The 22,275-nt window shown below is 46.2% G+C and overlaps 1 protein-coding gene across 4 annotated transcripts in view; it reads left to right on the forward strand.

Moving 5' to 3' along the window:
- BRDT (bromodomain testis associated) overlaps nt 1-22,275 on the forward strand; it is a 1,895,586-nt gene that overhangs the window by 150,878 nt on the left and 1,722,433 nt on the right. For all 4 annotated transcript variants that reach the window (XM_085602176.1, XM_085602174.1, XM_085602177.1 and 1 more), the window contains one exon: nt 5,093-5,364. In XM_085602176.1, coding sequence (XP_085458302.1) covers nt 5,170-5,364 — 195 coding nt within the window. In that variant the 5' untranslated portion in view covers nt 5,093-5,169. The remainder of the gene's footprint in view (nt 1-5,092; nt 5,365-22,275) is intronic.

Raw genomic sequence — 22,275 nt, forward strand, 5'->3', positions numbered from 1 at the left:
GGGTAATATTCGTGCTGGCTGGTAGGTTCAAATCCCAACCACCGCTTTCAAAATGCTATGCTGGTCGCAATGCTATAATCACACACGTTGCAATGGACAAACAATAGTGCACTGCATAACGATACAATCCTGTGCTGGGCAAAGGAGAAATAATACAATGCGTAACGCTACACCCCAGTACCTTGCAATGGGAGAAATAATGCAATGCGTACTGCTACAAATATGTACTGCGCAATGAAGGAATAATGCAGTGCGTCACACCCCAACCACGTACTTTGCAGTGAAGAAATAATGCAATGCGCACCGCTACAGTCATGTACTTTGCAATGAAGGACTAATGTAATGCGGGCCACTACAATCCTGTACTTTGCAATGGAGAAATACTGCCATGCGTAGCGCTACAATCGTGTACTTCGTTATGCAGAAATAATGTCAGGCGTCATAAGACAGTCCGGCAGTTCGTTAGCAGCAATATTGGCAATGTGTATTACGAAAATCAGCCTCTTCAATAACAGTTGCCCCCCCACACACTTATCAACAATGACATAAAGTACAGCTTCTCACTCTGGCCCCAGTACTGCCACTCCTTTGGTCCGTATGGGCCCCAATCTGAGCCGAAGCAAAGGCTCACGTCGCCAGAAGGAATGAGAGGCCAAGAGTGTCCCTCCGAGCCCGCACCCAGCCCAGGTAGTGCTCCACGTTACCTTGGGGCGCGACCCCACTCTCCTCCTTCAGCGAACTGGGCCTTCCGTGCAGAACTTTCCCAATGGACCTCAGCGGCTCGGCCTGGCAGCTCAAATCCGCCTGGGCTGCCGGTTCCCAGCAGTCTCTTCAGTTGTTCCTTCCTTAGCAGAGGTCCCTCTTTACCACTAAATGGGTCCAAGACTTTTCAGTCTCTATCCATTTCTATTCCAACGTTCAGGGGTCTCGGCTCTCATAGTTATACCCCTAAATGTCATTGAAGTTCGTTGTGCTCAGGGGTCCCTGAACCCTGCCTAAACCAGTTATGGGTGTCTCCCTCCCAGTGTCACCTTTCTCCCTTTGATGCTGGGGGTCTGGATCCTTAATCACTCAGGAGGAGACGGGTCATTTGTTTTATAGCAGCAACCCAGGCCGCTTCTCCTCCCTGGCTTCTCCTCCCTGGCTTCTCCTCCCCCCTACTCTCCAGATGCGGGTCAGCCTGGTGCCATCTCAACCCCTCCCTGGGTCAAGACCTCCCCCAGCTCCTCTCACCTCTCAGATCCAGATAGTCAACCCACATTCAGCAGAGAAATACACAAATGCTTAAAGCACAAAACTCAGCCATTTTCTAAAAGAGTGGTCTCTGCACACAGTGACAAAACCACTTTCATAGAAAGATGTGTTATGACACTGTGAGTTCATGCATACTAAACTTCACCTCTCCATTTTAAACCTATGGGAAACTAGGCTAACAAACACAATACCCAGCCTCCCCCATTCTGTCCTATGGGCAGGATGGCCTTTCGCCAGTGAAAAACGAAATGGAGTGTTTTTCGCTGTCAGGACATAGCACAGACCTCAATTTATGTCTTGTCTTTTACTTACACTGCACCCTGCCCAGGGGTTACCCAGGACCTGCCACAGGGGTGCCCACTGTGTACACAAATGGGAAAGTAAGGCCTGACAAGTGGTTGGACTTGTCAGGACAACATGCTAACTTAGCAAACTGCGCGCAGGCCCTACACTGCAGGCCTGAGTTCCCTTCTCATCGCACCCTTGCATTACTAGCCCTGGTACACACAGTGCACATCACTAGGGACTTTACTAGTAAGGCAAACATACCAATCTTGGCCAACCAATTACCATTACACTTTACACAGGGAACACTGGTACTTTGACACTGATCAGCAGTAGCAAAGTACCCAAAGCATGTAAATTGGCGACTCTGTCAGGAAAACGGTCTAGGGGAAAAGCAAAAAGTTTAGGGAACTTTAGCCAAAAAGGCCAAGTCCTACAGTGCCTGTGTTGTAAAACCTCGAACTTTCAATGCTGTTGACCACAGCAACTTGTTGTATCGAATGCAAACCTTCCAGCAGGGCACTATTGTGTGAGATTTCCTTTTGACGGATAGGACATAGGATATCCTGCTGCCAAGTAATTTAAATCGCTTGATGGATAGATCCTTTAATAGCAGCATCCAAGGCAATAGTTTAATTTATTTATTCACGTTTTTCATTTTTAAGTGTACATAGAGGGCGCTAAGCTCATCCTTTATATGAATGGTGATCTGAGTGTTGCACCGAGCAGCTACCGCAGTTGGTGGTATTAGATTTGGAGCCATTGCCACACACCATCTTGTCATTCATTAATGCTCACTAGCCACAGACTGACTAAGTCAATGTGTTTTGCTCGCTATACTTACAATTGTAAAGAACCTCTGTTTTTGGTGAACGGTAGCAGAAATACTATCTTTCTAGTTCCTTGTGTCCCTTTTATACATTTTTAATATGTACATGTTGCATAAGAGGCAGTAGAGTTTTCATTCGTGTCAATGATTACATGGGGTTGACCTTTTTTTGGAGGCCATCTTCATCTTGCTTTGCTCCAAAAATAAATTCCAAGAAAATGTGGGTGGTTTCACTCTATACAAATGTTTATGATACTGATAAAGATCATGGAACTCCAATGTGACCGTTTCCCTTTTAGCTCCAGCTTGATAACACAGCTGCTCACAATACCTATTGTTGTTGGTTCTTGAAAATATACATAAAGTGGGCTTTAGCTCTACCCGCAGGAGTATTTTTCTCTTGTTTCATGCTTTCGGCTAATTGCTTCATCATTTCGCCTCGTATAAAGTTCTTTCATTGCAACACAGACTATTTTGCCACCTTTAAAAGTAATGTAAATATTCACACATTACTTTCTTTCTCATAGCTGCTTTGCATACAGAAATCCAATTGTTGTTCCACTTTTCCACTGCAGCAATTTTTAGGTCAAGCTTAGATCGACCTGTTCTGTTCTCTCTTCTGTGGGGTTTGGCAAACCCACTGATTGCCATTGGCTACTATCTGTGGCATTCAGAAATGCTGGCTTGTTAATGCATTTGTGTAAATGCCCCTCCTTTGCTTGCTTAGTTCTGTCCCTGGCGATTTCACTCCGAGAAAGTTTTATTTGGCCATCAGACTGTACAGCATGTGCCAGCCCCTCCTCCTTAATTTTGTTTTTCATTTCTCGGTTACTTTTTTTTAGCATGCAGGACAGGTCTTGCGGCCGGCGTCCCTTTCTTTATGCGTGGCCCTTCATTTTGGGGTTAATAAACAATTGCCTTTTATGAGCGCACAATGTCATGCTTTACCTTCAAATATATATATTTTTTTCAATAGGTGGACCCGTGCACTAGGTCGCTCTGGACTGAGCTCTGATGCTGCGGCACAGTTATCCACCATGGAATTGCCAGCCCCGTTCTGCTAGACCCCCCTTGAGTCTGCTTCTTTCTCCTCACACCTCTACCCTCCTCAGCTTGTCATGGCACTCTGTCCTGCGTCCATCTGCACCACACGAGATTTGTTCAGACCCCAAACTTTCTTAACGGAGGCTTAGGTACATGTTTAAGAGCTTGTTTTCTTCTAATTTTTTTGTGTGTGGTGTGCCCTGCTGGTGATATACGGTTGATTTCAGTTATATTAAAAGCGAATGCACGTGTCCAGGCCCTTGCGTTGCAAACTAGAGCGACTAGAAAGGGACATTCAATTATTCCTTCTCCATGATCTGGTGGCGAGGGGTCTCGAAGTCTGCCGTCTCCTATGCCATAATTCCCTTTATTGGTCAGAGAAGAAAGCGTTGGTGTTTTTTATTTTTTTATTCCTGTGTATTTTTAAATATGGATGAAAATGGAAAAATAATTCTTCCTCTGAGGAATATTTGATGCTTTCACTCAAAGCTGCTGGGTCAATATCTCTTCAGCCCATGTGTTGGACGAAGGTTATTAACTAGTAGTACAGACTGGTGCCTCCAGAAACACCAAAATCTGACTATCTCCTGTAATTGCCGAAAAGTGTAGAGCATGAATCAATATATTAGTAATAGCGATAATTATTTTTCTGAATAATGTATTCTCTCCCTTTGGCACTGCAAAACCATCTACCTGCCGGCTCCAAACACCCCTCATCACTGCGCATTACAAATGTTTTAATTGGCTACTGATACTCTGCAGTATTTTAGAATCGTACAACGTACATACTACTAAGACAGGCCCTGGCCATTTGAACTTTTAATGTTTTTAAGAGATGAAATGAGGTTGGAGCAGGACGCGGGAGCACGGATTCATAAGTAACCTGCATTAAAGGCCCGAGCCTAAGGCTTGGGCCTTTAACGCTGGAGTGGGCCTGTAATAGCCGGTATTTCCCGCTACGACAGGCCATAAGGCTAAATTAGAAGCCTGGAGCTACTCCACTGTCTTCAATCAAGCGCTCAACATTACAATGTTCTACTAAGTAGGTGCTTCTTGATTAGTCTAAAGTTGCATGCTGTAGATCTGGTCAAATAAGATTCCCAGTATGACCCGAACAATAGCAAGTTTCACGTAGTCTTAGTAAATACAAGGTAGCACAAGTCAGGTTTATCTTTGTCATTGCTAGCTGGAAGCTGTAGTGTTTGATACAACATAACTAACTGCAGCCTTTGCAAAGTATAAAACACTGTGTTCCATTTCGAAGCCTCATGGTTGTCTGCTTTATCGACCTATTTCTAGAGTTTCTGCATTGTGGAAGGATGTCATTTGAGAATCTCAAATAGCAATTTGGTGGGTAGTAAATGTCTAGTCTGAATACAAAAAGGCACCTGCTCTCTGTCTTGTGTAGCTATCAAGGAATGCAGTCCTGTGAAAGGTTTCCAGATACATGATGGTTGCTTGTAACTGAAACTCGGAATGTAATATGTGAAATACACTTGAGTAAATCAGTGGGGAGAAATATATGGTCGGCCTGTTTTTTGTTTTTTTTTGTCTGTTTTTGTGTGTTTTTTGTCTTTGTTATAATCTTGCTATATGAATTTGTCGAATGAAAACTAATGTTCTATGACTGCTGGGTAAATTTAGATTTCATAATATTTCCTTTTTGTTTTTTCTCTTTAGGTAAATATTTATCTGGCTTGTGGACCTGATGCATAAATAAATTGTGGCACGAAAATTGAAAATAAAGTTGATGAACAATGTCAGTCCCACGAAGGCACCTTCAAGCAGTAATGGGGAATCCACCACCACCGGAATTTCGCAATGCACGAAAAAGTGGGCGCTTAACTAATCAACTTCAATATTTAGAAAAGGTGGTGTTGAAGACATTGTGGCGTCACAATTTTTCTTGGCCCTTTCAGCACCCTGTAGATGCTGTGAAGCTAAACATTCCTGTAAGGATTTATTTTAAGTACTGCATATGAAATGTTACAAAATGTTCTAAGTTATTTACAGAATTTTCAAAATGATACCACATGTGCTTTGGAAAGGGGCATCTCGACTCAACAGTGTTACTCTTTTTTTGGGACTGCTTTCTGGGATCATTGATCATTCTGGGATCATTGATTCTGATTAATTGTTGCACCCTAGTATGACTGAGGCTCTGTTGAGTCCATTTCTCTTTTGTGGTTTTGCAGTTGGAATGTACTTCTATTCCCAGATGTGAAGTAGCTAAGGTTGACTTAAATATTTAAACCATACACATGCATGCACCTCCCTTGGGCCAGCCTGTTTTTCCTGCCAAAACGTTCATGACACCCATGAGGCTGGCACACACATTTATTTATTTTTTTAGTGCCTCCATTTGATCTTGCTAAGAGCTTTCAGTTCACTTGCAATCCTCTAAACACTTGCGTTTTGACTCTTGCTTCTGGCACAAGCCAGGAGGGTTAAGAAATAACGATCTTGCGGGTCATTTATGGATGGTGACCCTTGTTGGTTACTCTTGGTGACCTGGGCCTGACTCCTACCAGTCACTAGTGTAGACACCTCATTGTCTGTACCTGCCTTTGTCACTTTGCTTTGCTGTAAATTCCTGTTTTGTCCCAGTTATCAGTTTATTCTCCCCCTCACTCTTTTAGCACTTATCATTAAAGTCTACCTGCGAGCATCTGCTCATCCTTCAACTCTTCTCAGTCCCAACCCAATTATTGTCTTCAGCTGCTCTGCTTGCACCAAAGGCCCTTATGACCAAATTATAATAAAGCTGTAAGAAAATATTTTGATGCATTTTAAATACCAGTGGATACTCCACTTCATCATAATAGTGTGATATGTTGTTCATAGCGCAGTTCCTTCTGCTAGTATGAAATGCTATTGGTGCCAGCAAGCATCACCTACAGACATATTTCCATAGGTGCATCCCGTGTGTTGCCCGTGAAAATGAACACTTAAGCTGTACTGACCTTGAATATCATTTGGTAAACTTTAACTTCGGCTTCTCCAATGAGTAGCTCGTGAGCTACTGATTAGAAGCTTATGCATAGTTAAATAAAAAACGTAATTTTTAAATGTAAACTTTATTTGTCTTTTTCAATAAAGTCACAATAGGTGTGCAGTTTCAAACATTGAGGACAGGTGGGATTCACGGCAAAGTGCAGCTATGTAGGCAGTATATAATCACTTATTACCAGTTATCATATGTCAAAGACCTTGTCATCGTAATATCAGAAACAGCAGTCCAAATGCTCCTCAGTCGTACATTCACCTGCATCCGAGTCAGGTTGGTCGCTTACATTTGCAGCAGGGGTTAAAAACACGTTGTTTAACTCCCTCCACGTCCAAAGATCCTCTTCCAATTTTTCATCCCTCTGACTGACATTTATGTGGGCCTCCTCCGCCAGCGCCCACTCACGCACATCCCTTAACCACTCATCTACTATGGGGGTACCCTTTCCCATCTGTGTTTCTGCAACCCTGTGCTTCTCTTGAACCAGGAGTAGTTGCAAGAGTTTATACGTCATCTTGTGCTTTTTGGGTTTTGTAATATGTCCCAATAAGCAGTGTAGTGGTGTTATCTCCACCCGAAAACCTGTACCCTCCATCACCCATGTCCAGAATTGGTACACCTCAGGACACCTCCATGCTCATGCCAAAAATCTGCCCCTGCTGTGCCGCATCGAGACCACGCATCTGAGTGGTCCGGATCGATGCGGTGTAGCCTCACTGGTGTCATGTATGTGCGGTGTAAGTAGTTGAAATGTATCAACTTGAAGCGCACGTTGCAAGATACTGTGTGTGTGAGTGCATAAATTGCTTTTCACTTCTTCTCATTTAGGGGTTCTGTCATGTCCCATGCCGCCCGAGCCCTGGGTGGAGGGCGCACTGAGTCGGCCATCATGGCATTGTATAGCGGAGAGAGAAGCCGATGCCCAGGACCTTAGGTGAGCATTATATCCAGAGTTTTTATCATCTGCAGGACATTGGATATGTGGGCTATGTCGCCCTAACAAAATCCAGGAGTCCAGCATACTGTAAATATTGGCCCTGACCCAGTCCAAAGTACTCGTAGTCCTGCTGATATGAGATGAAAGTATGATTTGGGAACAAGCCTGCTAAAACTGGACCCCCTCCTCCCTCCATGCCTGGAATGACATATTTTCCATCATATTCTGCACTGGGGCAAGATTCCATACAGAGTTCCTGATGAAATGATGTGTGTCTTAGTATTCGTTCTACAAATGACTGCCATATGCTCGTAGTCTGTTTGACTAAATGGGGCATGTCGTCTAAGGTACCCGTGCCCTCCTTCAGCGCCGTTTGGAGGAGCCTGTCCAGCTTGACTTAACCCCTAAGTAGTCTTATTTTTTATTTTTATTTTTTTCTTCTAGTTGTCCCCCTCATCCAACCACCGGGTTGCGTGTTGTGAGCTGCATAGTAATATAAATCCAACTTAGGGGCTTCCAGTCTGCCCTCCTTATACAGCCGAGTCAGAGTGTTCAAGGCAACTCTACTACGACGGCCAACCTAGTATAGGGATACCAGTACTGAGTTCAACGGCTTGAATACTCACGTGGGGATACTGCACTACGTGTTTTGGAGCACGTACAGGCAACGCAGTAGTACCACCATCTTAGACACCACCAGCCTGCCCATGAGGGAGAGTGGCAGAGTGTTCCAGAAGGGCACCGACCGCTTCAGTGCTTTGATCACCGTGTTCACATTGAGGTGTAGCAATTGCGAGTCTTCAAGTGCCACCGGTACACCCAAGTATCGAAAATGTCCCGTCTCCCATCGCAATCCAAGACTTGGAAAACGCTCCAGCTGCACTACAGACCAAGTAGCCAATGGGAAGAGCAGAGACTTAAGCTTGTTGAGGCGCAATACAAACTGGTCACCAAGTCTTCAAGAAGCTGCAATTTCCTAGGTATCACATCTCGAGAAGTGATATAGAACAGGGCATTGTCAGCATATAGTGATATTACGTGAGATCTGCCCCCTGTCTGTGCACCCCACCGCTCAAAGTCCTTTCGAGTCCAAACTGCCATGGGTTCGATGGCTAACACAAACAGCAGGAGCAACAGGGGGCAACCCTGTCCCGTGCTCCGCCGGAATGTCCACATCTCAGACCGGCTTGGGCGTACATGTACCCAAGCACTCTGCTTGGTATAGAGGATTTGGACCCATTGGCAGAACCATGTCCGAATCCTGTTGCCCTCAATACTTCCTGCAGGTAACCCCAGTCAACTGTATCAAAGGAATTCTTGAGGTCGTGGGGCCAATCGTTTAGCCAGCGCTTTGCACAGTATTTTAACATCAAAGTTAATTAAGGTGAGCGGGTTGTGTGCCGCCGGGTCCTGGCAGTCACCCCCTGGTTTCAAAGCATACATATCTTCCCCCCCTCCTGCACAGCTGGGAGCAAAAGTCCTGCTCATATGCCTCCTCGTACACCTGTAATAGGAGCTGTGCCAGCTTCTCCGAGGAGGCCTGGTAAAATTCAGGCCGGAACCCTTCTCCCCCTGGTGGCTTGGCCCTGGGTAGCTCCCGCAATACCTTAAGTATCTCGTCTACAGTCAGTTGTGCATCTAAATTCTTCTTCACAAGAACAAGACATACCAGTCCGCCCAGACGGCCGGATCTGCTATCTACACCTTATGTAAGTGCTGTTCGGACACTTCCAATATGCCTGCCTTAATGTGTACCATGCCCCCCATTAGTTGCGCAAACATTTCGTCAATGGGTGTTCCTTCCTTAAAATCAAGGCCAGCAGTCGTTCAGATTTATCCTTTTCGGTGTGGAGCCACTGGCGGTAATGACGGAGCTTATATTTGTCCAGCCTGTCCCAGATGTCAATTATTTGCTTGGAAAGCACACGATCACGGCAGCTATTAGTGGAGTGTGCTTGGTCCCCTGTCTGGACCTTCACTAAGACGACCTCTCCTTCCCTTAACTCCTGTTGTAACTGACGATGGACTCCGCATGTTAATCCCATGCCCACACTTCGCAGAACCGTTTTCATTTCCTCCCTCCGTGATTCTGCTGAACGACCCCTCCAATTGAGGGTCATATACTCTGTTGGTGCCTGGGACAGCGTCTCCCTCCCCTCCTGATCTTCCAGTATGTCAGATGGCATTCTCCACCTCTGGGGACCCTGAACGCGGGCGTTCCACCTAATCACGCAATTTACCGGAGCGGGATCAGACCGGAATCGAGCAAAATGGTCACCTTCACCTCTGGGAAGACGGCATCCCCGTCACTAGCACCCTGTCGAGTCTGCTATGTGTACTGTGCGTGGGTGAAGAGCTTCTGAGTTGGGTGCCTTTCCCGCCTGATATTCTGTAGCCCTAACTCCCTCATTACTGCTCGCAACATTTTAGTCATCTGTGGTTTCGTAACACTTCTGGGTGGGTGTCTATCCAAGTCAGAATTTGGACACAGTTTAAGTCCTCCAACAGTAGTCGTACATCAAGTTCTGCGGCTGTTAACTCTTGCATTGTTTGAAAAATGCAGATTTTTCTGTGTTAGACATGTATGTATTCATTATAGTGATATCACGGCTGTCTAGCGTCCCTCGCAGTAGTACATATAGGCCATTTGCATCAACCTCCATAAATGTAAGGGTGAACGGTATCCCCCGGGCCACCCACACCAGTGTACTTCTAGCGTATGTTGAGTAGGAGGAATTATTTTTGCCACTCTGGCAGTCCCCGTATCAGTCAGATGTTTCCTGTAGACGGGCAATCGAGACACAATGTCTTTTTTTAGAAAGGCGAGCACCCTTGGACGCTTCGTGCATGTGCCCAGGCCCCTGACATTCCAAATTAGAAACCTAACTTAAGTTGTCATCATACTGGTGCCTCCTGAGATTCGCAGTTCTCGTAGACCACTGCTAACCATCTCCACCCGCCGTACACCCTCAGGACTCATAATAGTTAACAAATTGAATTAAAAAAACTACCCACCCTCGAACAATGTACGTGCAACTGCACTGTCGTTATTGCCCCGCCCCATGCTCGTGCCAGGACGTACACAGCTTCCCTTTATGTCCAACAGGGGCTTTTGAAAAACCTCAGCAAAGCAAGCTACCCTATGAAGCTCACCCATTAACAAACCGGCAATTAATTTTCAATGAATGAATACTAATAATTGTCAACAGTGCCTAGATCTCGATCACAATCGTACCCCACTTTTGCCCCCCATTACTCCTTACCATCTCTCAGCGTAGCCATACTGCTCACGTCCATGATAGCTGTCATTGCAGATGTACCGCCTCCCCAGTCAGCCACACACCCACGAAGAAAGCATAAAAAAAGTAGATGTGACCAGTAATCCAGCTGTTAAGCCGGTCCTGGTCTTAATCACCATCAGGCCCGGGTGCCACGTCCATCAGACTTAGGGACAACATCTGCCGTTCGGCCAAGCATCTGGGGCAGTTCTTCCAGATCCAGTGTTATTGATGTAGTTGGTGATTCCGGGCCCCTGTCGCCCGCTATCCCCAGCTACATGGTACCATCCTCTCCCACTGTGACTCTGCTCCGCCTACAAGTCCATGTGCTGTGATGCCGTTGAACTGACCTTGCACTGTGTCCTTTTGTTTGAACCCGTGCCCCCTCTGTCTTTAGCCACATTGTTCCCTTGGGGGAGGGGGAGGGGGGGCGAGGGTCGAATTAGCTGGATAAATGTGCATATATTGCAGCTTTAGGTCCCGTAGCTTCCGCTTGACCCCCAGAAATGACTTCCGTTGTTCCTGTACTGGTCTGGTGTAGTCATGATAAATAGCGATTTTATTGTTCTCATAGCTGAGGTCCTGCTGTTTCCTGGCTGCACGCAGGATACAATCTCTATAAGCTCTAGGAATCTCAGCACTCGGATGTTAAAGCGTCAAGTGCGCCCTTCCCCCGTCCTCAGCCCGACACTCTAGGGCTTTCGTGGCCGTGTTCATCTGGGCCACCTGTTTGAGCGTCGTTACCTCGCTCTTCAGGTCCACAATGTCACCCTGAATATGCAACTTTCCGCAAGTCCGTCCTCTACAGGTTTATATTTAGAGATTCTGCCTCAATTTGATTCTCCAGGGCCTTCCTGGACCCCTGCATGGCATCCAAGAACTCTGCATGAGAGGGCTCTCCATGTTCCTCATCTCCTCTCCCCACCCCCTACCCCTTTCATTTCTGCCCATTTGCCTCGTTGTGCACTGTGCCGGATGGCGTGGTCTGATTTTATTAGCTCCTGTCATTTGTGCGGTTTTATCTTTGCCCATTATGCCGGAGTCATTGCGTCTCTGCTGTAAGGCCCAGCAGCCACTCCCCTAAATCCGGCGTCAAGAGATCTGGCACGGGCCCCACCAGGCACCCTTTTCAACAATCTCTCCCCTGCAGTCTGACCACGGCTGGAAGTCTCAGCTGCATCGTCAGCCGGCAATGGCATATCCCATAGCAGGTGTCCTCCCCTCAGTCAAGTCTGCTAAAAATCCAAGGCTGCGTCCTGTGGGCCTTCAAGCGTCCACTCCACTGTCATGTGGGACTGTTCCAGGTGTGCATGCCCTCAGTTGACTTGCCAATTATCAGGCGGGTTGAGTGCACGATTGAGGCCCCCCCCCCCCCCCCACCAAGGACAGCTGTCATTCCTTATGTAGCCCAATGCCTGATGTTCACCCGATCCCTCTTTAGATATACTTGCACCAGCTTTACATTGCTATCTTCCAAGGCTTTGTTGTGCCTCAAGACAGTACCTGTCCACCAAAGTTGACAGAGTGGGGTATTCCCCCGTCTTAGGCCTTTTAAGGCTGGTCATAGTAAGCAGCAGAGGGCCCATTACAGGGAAACATACCTGCCACAGCCGCCCCCGACTCGTAGATTCTGGCGCCGGACAGCTGCAAAGTGCCTCCACAGCAGCACACAGTCACCTAATCCCCGCCCGGTACCTGTATTGTTCCTATAGTGTCCATATGCTCCACTTCTCCAGTGGGGGCTGTCCTTCTCGATGCAGTAGATCACTGCTCGCCGGTGGTCCGTGGCAATTTCGGATCCCTACCTCCAGTACAGTCCGGCCCAAGCGGGACCTCCCAGCGCCGTTAGGGCCTCCACCTACTGCAAAGCTGGGGCTACAGTCTGTCTCAGACTGGTCCTGCAGGAGACTAAGCCCAGGATCACAGGCAAGGGCACAGGTCTCAACCCCCTTATTCGCCGTGATGGTTCCAGCTCACTGGGGTCACCGCTGTGGGAAGGGCAGCGCCCCAGGCAATGCATCAGGGCAGCAGAGCCATCCCCGCCCCCACTCGTCGCTGCTCCCAGAGTCCTCCCGCCGGTGGTGCTCACAGCGCTAATGCCTTCTGAACAGCAGTTTGGGCCAACTACGCTGCACCCTGGGCTCCTCCGCGGAGGCACGGCCGCCGCTCGCTGCGGTCTCCACACTTACTGCTGTTCACCCTCAGAGCTCCAGCACGGCCTAGTTGATAGTGGCCTGCTTGCTCTCCTGTTTCGGCAGCTCTCACGGGCTGGCCCCATAAGTTTAGGACACTGCCTGTCACTGCTGGATCGCAATTAAGCTAGTCCCAGGATCGATGGGACAGGATTCTGCAGGATCTCCAGGCAGGCTGGCAGGGATCTCAGAGGCTCACATCCTGTCAGCCATGTTGCTTAGCCCCGACATCATATTTCAAACACAATGCATCCAATTTACTTTGGAAACTGTTGAGCTTATATTGGAAGTTGATATACATACGTTTTGGATTGCCATATTGAAAGCCCTCATTCCAAAAGATAGTGCTTCTGTCCACCTCCCCAATTGAAGGGCTTTTAATAAGTTCTCTCCTCTTAACACCCTCCAGCGGCTTAACCTCTACCAGGTACAATTACATCAGTGCTCAGGACTTCTATATCTATGTATTTACACATAACGTTCAAACTATTAAATAGTGGCATTAACTGTGTGGCAATAACCAACTAGTTCCTGGTGTACGTTTTTCACAGGTCAACTCTATGGCAGTGGTGTTTAGAGGATGTACATGTTCTCTGCTTGAAGAGCTGTGCTATAGGCTGCAGTATTAGTCATTCCTGGTGTACTAGCTTACATTCAATTCTGAATTTCTTGTTGATCTGTGTGTCTCTTCAGTGTTCTGGGAAAGATTTTATATCCATCCAATGTTTTTTTTCACCACTGTCTTTGCTCCCATTTATTCCGATGTACATATGCTTCGAATTGAGTCATCCTTCACAGGATTATGAATCTTAAGGGGTTCCTAAAGTCTAACCTATCCAGGGGTTTTGAATAGCTTAGTCACAGATACAGCAAATTTCTTCCACTCTCGTAATTCCTCTGCCTTTCATTTGTTCTTTTGATTACTTTGTCAACCTTGTGGCCTGCATGGGTCATGAGGTGATGACTCAGTACCTCACCAACCCCTCCACCCTTCTCAAGTTGTTGTTGAACCCTTCGAACATTGGGTTATTAAGACTTTCCATTTTTACCTGGAAAAGCCTCCTATTGGTATTTTATAATTTGCTGTGTGTTGTTCGGAGGTGAATCAAACTAAATATAAAGTTGGCATATAAAGTGTATACCAATTGGACTGATGGAATATTACTGAAGTCTGGTCTAGTCCCTTTACTATACTTCTCAAAGTGTATTAAATGCAAGTGTTCCTTGTGCCACAGAAGTTGCTCCTAGCTATTAAAGGTGGTCTGAAATGTAACTGGAAAGGGTGAAGCTAAGTTGATGGTATTAATAGTTCTTGTTGAATCAGTTCTGTTTCACGTGTTGATCTTTGTTGGACCTGGCCCTTTTTGCAGGGTTATCCCCAAACATTTTGCCTTCCTCCTGTATTTCCTGACTTTAATTTTGCTGGTTTTAAGACTCTGGGCACGTTACCCCTCTTGACCAGACCTAAAGTGTAAGCGCTTCCTGTCTAAAATGTAATGGTAATTGATTTTGCCATGATTAGCATATCTGATTTACTATTAAGTCTCTAGTACAGTGCACTGTCTGCACACGGCCTGTAAATGAAATGCTACTAGTGGGCCGCAGCACTGATTGTGCCACTCCGATGCGTAGCCCTGCAAACATGTCTCAGACTTGCCACTGCAGTGTCTGCGTGTGCAGTTTTAAACTGCCATGTCAACCTTGCAAGTGCAAACACTTGCCAGGCCTAAACATTACCTTTTACTACATGTAAGTCACCCCTAAGGTAGGGTCAAGGCAGCCCCATGGGCAGGGTGCAGTGTTCTTAACAGGTAGGACATGTACTGGTCTGTTTTACATGGTCTAATAGTGAAATACTGCTCATTTTATTTTTCTCTAGTGCTAGGCCTATTCCCCCCCACCCCCACCCTCCCCCAATAGATTAACATAGGGAATGCCTTGCAATATCCTTTAAGTTTAATTTCCCATTGGATGCAGATAGAGATTTCGAGTTTGGGGTCTCTGATCTCACAATTTGAAAATACATATTTTAGTGAAGTTGGTTCTTAAATTGAATGTTTGAAAATGCCACTTTTAGAAAGTGGGCTTTTTGTTTGCTTAACTGTTCTTTGCCTCCACCTGTCTTTACAATACACGTCTCGCTGCCTTGACTGTGGGACGCTGTGGAGCTGGTCTCTTGCCTAACGGACATATCTGCGTGAAGGGGACGCTGCGCTGCACTGGGAGGCCGGTCATAGAGGCTTGAATCGCCGGGACTGCGAGGACCAGGGTGCTAGTTGCTCTGTTTACCCTGCACACCTGCCTCCTCTTCCCGGCCCCGCCTCCATCCACTATTTTACCTTTCGCGGCCCCCGCTTCGCGGGTGCCGCTGGCTGCCTTGACTGTGGGACGCTGTGGAGCTGGTCTCTTGCCTAACGGACATATCTGCGTGAAGGGGACGCTGCGCTGTACTGGGAGGCAGTCATAGAGGCTTGAATCGCCGGGACTGCGAGGACCAGGGTGCTAGTTGCTCTGTTTACCCTGCACACCTGCCTCCTCTTCCCGGCCCCGCCTCCTTTCTGACCTACCACCTTCCACCTATATCAAGGGTCCCCGCTCACACGCGCCAGCGGGACGCGCGCGGGACGTAGCCCGGGGCGAAGCCCGGGCAAAGGCCGGGCCGTCTGTGGCCGTCTGTGGCCGTCTGTGGCCGTCTGTGGCCGTCTGAGGACGATTGAGGACGGGGCGGGCCACCCCCCTAACCAGTACATCAGGCAATTTTGTGTCCCCCTGCTGATATTATATCCACTACTCACGGTAACTGTTTCTATTTCACATTTGGGCTTTCCCCATATAACTGTTTATAAAAAATTTCTTTAGACGCAGGGAAATCGCGCTCCCTATTAGTTAATACCTCCTAAAGGTCCAGTAATGGGTACTATTGATCAATTTTTTAAACGTGTGACTACAGTTTTGGAAAAAGAAATAGCGGATACAGAGAAGCGCCTTTCACTAGATTTGTTAACTGGTAAACTATCTTCTCTGGGCAGAATTGGGAAAGTACCTTCCCCAGGGGTGACAGTTAAGGACACAGGTAACCACAGTTCTCATTCTATCTCTGAAAGGGAGATAAGGAACATTGAGAATATCTATCCTTCTGTGGTCCCCCCCCCCCCCTGAACACACACCTAGCTCACTTATCTCTGGGCTATCGGACTCGCCGAACTTGGATATATCCCCTTCTCCGACTACAGGCTCTCATGAGCCTAGGTTAAATGTAGGAAAGAGACGAGATTCCCCTATTATGCCTTCCTTGTTAAATAAGGAGAAACCAAATCCCCAATCCCAAACGTCGAAATCTTTAGAAATTTCGGAAACAAGTAACCTACCTATAACTACTAATATCACAGGGCTGTTTTCCGGTCAGGATATTGTGGGCGAATTACTTATTAAAATGGAGACCATGGTAAAGTCCCTATTACTTCCTCTCTTAGAGAGAACTAGATTAATATCTCTACATCTGGGTGACCTGGGTAAACAACAGCAAGAGAATAATCTGGTTCTAAATGAAATAGTTAGGGCTCAGAATAAAAACACTATGGTCAACCTAGTTGCCCCTCCTACCCGGCCCTCAGAACAACCTTCAACCAGTGGCACCCTAACGAAAATAAACACTGCGTTGGGTAAAAAAGCTCTGGCAAAGTCATCTAAAGATAACAGACAAAAGTAGCACTAATTCCTCCCTAACTGGGAGGATTAGCCAAGGTGGTTGATAATACTAAATCCGAGAGGATTGGAAATGCTGGAAAAATAGAGGGAAAAAAAAATCTCCTATGATCACTAACAACACACTTGGAAAAAATAGACTGGAGAATGGAATTGGCGAGCGAGTAATTCAGCCTCCTCTCACTATCCCGAATAGAAGAGTTGACTTTCCCCCAGAATCAGCCCCATATACAATTATTATGACTGGGGTACCAGAACTGCCAGATGGAATAAGGGAGGATCATTATGCTTTAAGAAATAAAATCATCTACTGGCTCAAACAAAATAGACCGCTTCCAGCGCACATAAATGGAGAAATTTTAATGGTAAGACGCACGTCTTGGGTGGGAACAAGACCGAAAGACAAGAAGGGGGATGTCATAATTATAAATTTCAGGGATCACAGAGCAGTTAGATGCATTGGTGATTGGTACGAAGCCAGAGGGGGGGATGGTATTCTCACACACTATGTTAATTATTTTTATCCACGAGAATTGACCTTCCGACTAAAACCGTACTCTGTAAAAGACTCCCTCATAGGCTGGAGGGAAGATGACTATCAACTATCTCGTCCATATTCTCGTAATCATATTTCTAATGCTCACCTTTTTAGGGGACCTCAGAATAATGATCATTATCAATATCAGAGGCCCACTGCACAATTTCAGAATGTGAACCCCTACCAACATCAAGGCTATAACGTACCCATCTTTAATCACTTCTTGCCACTGTTTGATCTGGAAAGCGTAGATTGACTCTGTCCCGACCAGGCGTCCCTGCAAAAATCTACTCCCGTAGAAGTTAATATGCCTAAAGTGGTCGCCATCCCATGTGTAGGAGCAGCAAGACAAGAAATTGAAAACAGTAACTACTCAGAATTATTTAATCTGTCTCCAACTGAAGGAGTGGACACTGCTATTCAGGGGAACAGTCCCCGTAGCGGATCTTTGTACACGGATAATAGTGCCCTAAGAATTCGGGAGGATCCACATAAAGAGGAGACAGCTAGTATAAACAAACTATATGACCCCAGAAAGGAGGTTATTACACTCCAAATTATGTCCTGGAACATAGCGGGTTTACGTATGAAAATAATGGATGGTAGTGCCTTAGATTTTCTGCAGGAATACCATGTGATATGCCTACAGGAGACGTGGACTACTAAAGAAATGCATCTGATAGGATATAAAACCTACTTCTCTCCGGCAGTTGCAAGCCCTCATGGTAGGGCCAAGGGCGGCCTAACAATATACTTAAAAACACCATACCAGGATTAGAAGTCACGGCACTTAGCCTACAGTCTAACTATCAGATTCTGAGACTACAGTTTCGAAAGAAAAAGACTATTTTCCTGGTTAACACCTATGATAATTTGTCTGATACCGAGAGAATAAATACCCTCGGGACTCTTCGTAATAAACTATTCTCTCTACAAAAAAAACCGCAAGGGTCAGATGCCCCAGGTATCGTTTGGGGGGGGGTGATTTTAACCACCACCCATGTACCGCGAAAAACAATAAGGTCTGCGGCACAGTGGAGGAATCAGATATTCATATTACTCATTTTAGCCACTCCAGGGTAGGTGATTTCTTAAATGAACTCCTGTCAGAATTAGGTTTGGTGATATTAAATAAAATTGAGAGTTTCTGCGGGCAACTACAGCCAACCTATGTGGGTAGGGGTTGGGAGTCAACGATCGACTATATATTGGTCTCAGCGATCCTCGTTGATAAGGCACCGCCTATCTCATAGGAGGGGATTTTAACTGCCACTACGAGCCCCTCCCTGGCTTTATGGAAGGCTTGGCCATGGAGGAGGATCTCCTTTGGCACATTCCCCCCCACACAGGCTCCGGCCCCAAAGATATGGTCCCCCTTGGCTCTGCAAATTAATTCCCTTTTGCTGAAATACGGACTACGTGCCTGTAATGGCAGGTCTAAGTCTGATACCATGGCAAGATGCACATTTAACAGAATGGGCAGCGAGTCCAGACTGGACTACGTATTAGTCCCGGTGTCTTCTTGGCCTTTTGTTGAAGATTTTTGGGTCACATTCAGGAACGATAGCGACCACAACGCCCTTGAATTAAGCTATAGTCATCCCGGCTCCCCAGTTAGGGGAAATCAAATGGCCGATTCTACGGATTGTCGGGGACTCGAGTCTAATAGACGCAGAATAAAGTGGGAGCATTTATCTTCTCATCCGGATAAGATTCATAATTTATATGCTCAAACACTGCCTCTTCTCGAAGCTTCAGGTGTTAGCCGAGAAAGCCACCAGCGAGGATATTCACTCCGACCTGGGACAGCTACATGCCGACCTCCTTAAAATAGTCTCTGAATTTTTAACCAAACCAATAACCAGGACTAATAGGAAAACTCTCGGTCCATCCTGGTACAACGGCGCTTGCCGTAAGGCAAAAGCCGACCTTCTGGAATCAATCAAGGAAGGAAGGGGTGCCGTGGACATTAGGGCCAGACGGAGTGTCTATAAGTCCTTGATCTTAAATGCCAAAAGTGAATGGGAACATGACAAATGGACTAAACTTACTAACTTCCTGGCCCGTGCAGACTCGCGCAAATTTTGGCGCTGTGTCAACATGGGTTCTGAGGAACTGCTACCTGCCTTAGAACCTAATATCTCAGCTAAGGTGTGGGAGGACCATTTCCAGTCTCTTTATAAACTACCAGAGGATGTTGAGGAAAGTTTTAGCTTTCCCCACTGCCCCCGTGAGACGGGCGAACCATTCACATTAAAGGAGGTACGAGCCGCTTTGACTGGTCTCGCCACAGGAAAGGCACCTGGCTTAGATGGTCTTCCGGGCGACCTGTTCAAGCAGGAGCCAGACGTTTGGACCCCCTATTTCTTGACTCTCTATAACGCCATCCTAGCGGGCATGGCTATTCCGGGTACTTGGCTGGGGGCAGAGATTGTCCCAATTTTTAAAAAGGGTTCGCCTCTGCTCCCAGCTAATTATAGACCCATTAGCCTAATAGATGTACCGCAGAAGATTTTTGGCAGACTCATTCTAAATGGCCTCCAGGATTGGATCGAAGAAACGGCGATTATGAGCCCCTACCAAGCGGGATTCCAACGAGGTATTTCCACTACCGACCAAATCTTCCGCTTAAATCTTTTATACTGGAAGACGGTGCTGATTGAGGGTGGCAGTCTCTACACAGTTTTTGTGGATCTTCGTGCCGCCTTCGATCTGGTGCCTAGAGATAAGTTATGGTCGGTGTTAATGAAGATGGTGGTCCCCGTGGATATTCTCTCAATTTTGAGAAGGCTCCACCAGGGGAACTATGCCAAAGTAAGGTGTGGACGGGATGGTACTTTGTCCGACGCTTTCCCTGTCGATAGGGGGGTCAGGCAGGGATGTGTCCTCGCCCCGACCCTTTTTTGTCTTTTTGTCAATGGGGTCGTAGATCATCTTTGCACCCTGATTGACATTGATGCCCCCAAGTTGGATGGCAGCAGGGTTCCTGCAATCTTGTTTGCGGACGATACCCTGCTGCTCTCAAAATCCCCTATGGGCCTCCAACGGGTTTTGGATGGCTTTGTAGGTTTTTGTGAGGAACGTGGGTTGGAGATCAATGCTGCTAAAACGAAATTTATGATCTTCAACCCCCCCCCGATCACACGTGCGTGCCCTAGTATTGGGTCCTCTAGGTTGGAGAGGGTCTTTACCTTTGAATATCTGGGTATAGTTATTAACGAGCGCATGACTTAGGAATCTCACAAATTAAGGGCTAATATGAAACTGACTCAGTTGATGGGAGGAATTGGCGGGCTGACAAAAGGCCTCACATATAGGCCCCTAGGCCCACGTATACAAATATACAAGGTCCAGGCTAGGGGGGCAATTATTTATGGTGCAGAAATTTGGGGACACACGTCTTCACAGAAGCTCCAGGTAACGGAGAATACTTTTCTCAGGCAGCTGACAGCGTTACCTGCTAGTACCCCTCTTCTGCCTCTTAGACTAGATTTGGGCTTAAGACCGATTTCAGTGGAGCTGGGCTTAAAACCCCTAACTTTATGGTGTAAGATATGGTCTTCCCCTGAACTTTCTAATTACAGATCAGAGCTGCAAGAGATTCTGCGCCTCCGTAACAATACACAAATACCTTGGTTAAGTTACATAAAGCATACTTGTGAGACACTGGATCGACCAGACTTATGGCATGATCCCGAGGCTGCATGCCTCAGGGACTCACGTAAACTCATCACGAAGGCTTTTCGTGAGCATCATTTGCAAGATGCTATAAGGAACGCGAGGGAGGGCTCTCACACTGCCTACTTCCTGGCTTTCAAAGACTTTTACCACCTTGAGTCGACTTATAATGATATGGGTCCCACTCTCACAAGAAAGCTTTATATGCAATGGCGCTATAATACTCTCCCCCTGAGGGCATTTACTGCTCTTTGGCCACATTCAGAACATACGGCCTTATGCCCCTTTTGCAAGCAGACACAAGAGACTGACTTGCATGTTATATTTTTTTGCCCGGTATACAGAAGAGCAAGAAAGTACTGGCTTTGTCCACTACTTAGAAACATGGGATTTAACCAATACTCCCCCGCTTTTAGATTACTTAAGTCTGACATTTCGCCCCCAATTGCATTTGCGGTTGCCAAATTTTTAACGTCCATGTGGTTTACACGATTACGCCTTCTTAAAACCATATCAAGTAATGTTTTATCGAGCTAATATCTTTATTACAACTGTGTAATGCTTTCATACTGTAATGTGTTTTGTATTATGATGTACTCTTTTATGGTCTCAATGACCGAAATAAAGATACTTGATGATGATGATAAGGCGCAGAGATTTAGTCTAATTCCCAATATCTTAAGTGATCATGTCGCCTTGACCTTTGACTTAGTGATGGACCTGGGGCACCTAACCCCATATCTGTTGATGACCGCACTTGCACAGAACAATATAACCCTAACAAAAATGAATGGCTATGCCATAGGATGGGGTAAGATAGACCCAGTAGTTTTGACAAATAAAGTCGTACATGCGGTGCTCCCTGCCATAATGAATTGTTTAGATGATGACATAGATGAGGAGGAAGTTCTGAAAAACTTCAGCACAATTCTGGAGAAAGTAAACGATTGTTTAAAAAGTAACAAGAAACGGAGTAAGGGGGGGAAAAAAGGTTGGTTCAACCGGGACTGTACCTTGGCTCATAAAGCCTTAAAAAAATCTTTGACCAATCCCATAAGAAATAAAGAGGAGATTAGCTATCTAAGAAGGTCCTATAGATTAGCCTGTAAAATAAGAAAACAGGAACTAAAAAAAGCACTTTGGGACCAATTAATTGAAAGCTCCCGGAATAAAAACAGCGAGCAGTTTTGGAAGGTGGTAAAGACCCCCTTTCTGATAGATGCTAGTGATCAGCCTACAATAGAAGTAGCTATTGAGGGTCCAATATGGGTAAATCGTTTTTCCAAAGTCTTCGGCAAACTAACAGAAGATGTTATAGTAGAGGGGAATAACCAAAGCTTACAAGGTAATTCATTCCCCATACCTATAAACTTCGGAATCACCGAAGTTATAAACGCTATTAAAATGAGTAAATGTGGAAAAGCCCCAGGTCCCGACGGCGTACCAGTCGACTTTTATAAATTTAATTTAGATTTGTGGGCCCCAATTTTAAAGAGGGTGCTTGACGCCGCAATGAAGTGTGGACTAG

The sequence above is a fragment of the Triturus cristatus genome, chromosome 4_2 (assembly GCF_964204655.1).
Source record: "Triturus cristatus chromosome 4_2, aTriCri1.1, whole genome shotgun sequence".
Lineage (NCBI taxonomy): Eukaryota > Metazoa > Chordata > Amphibia > Caudata > Salamandridae > Triturus > Triturus cristatus.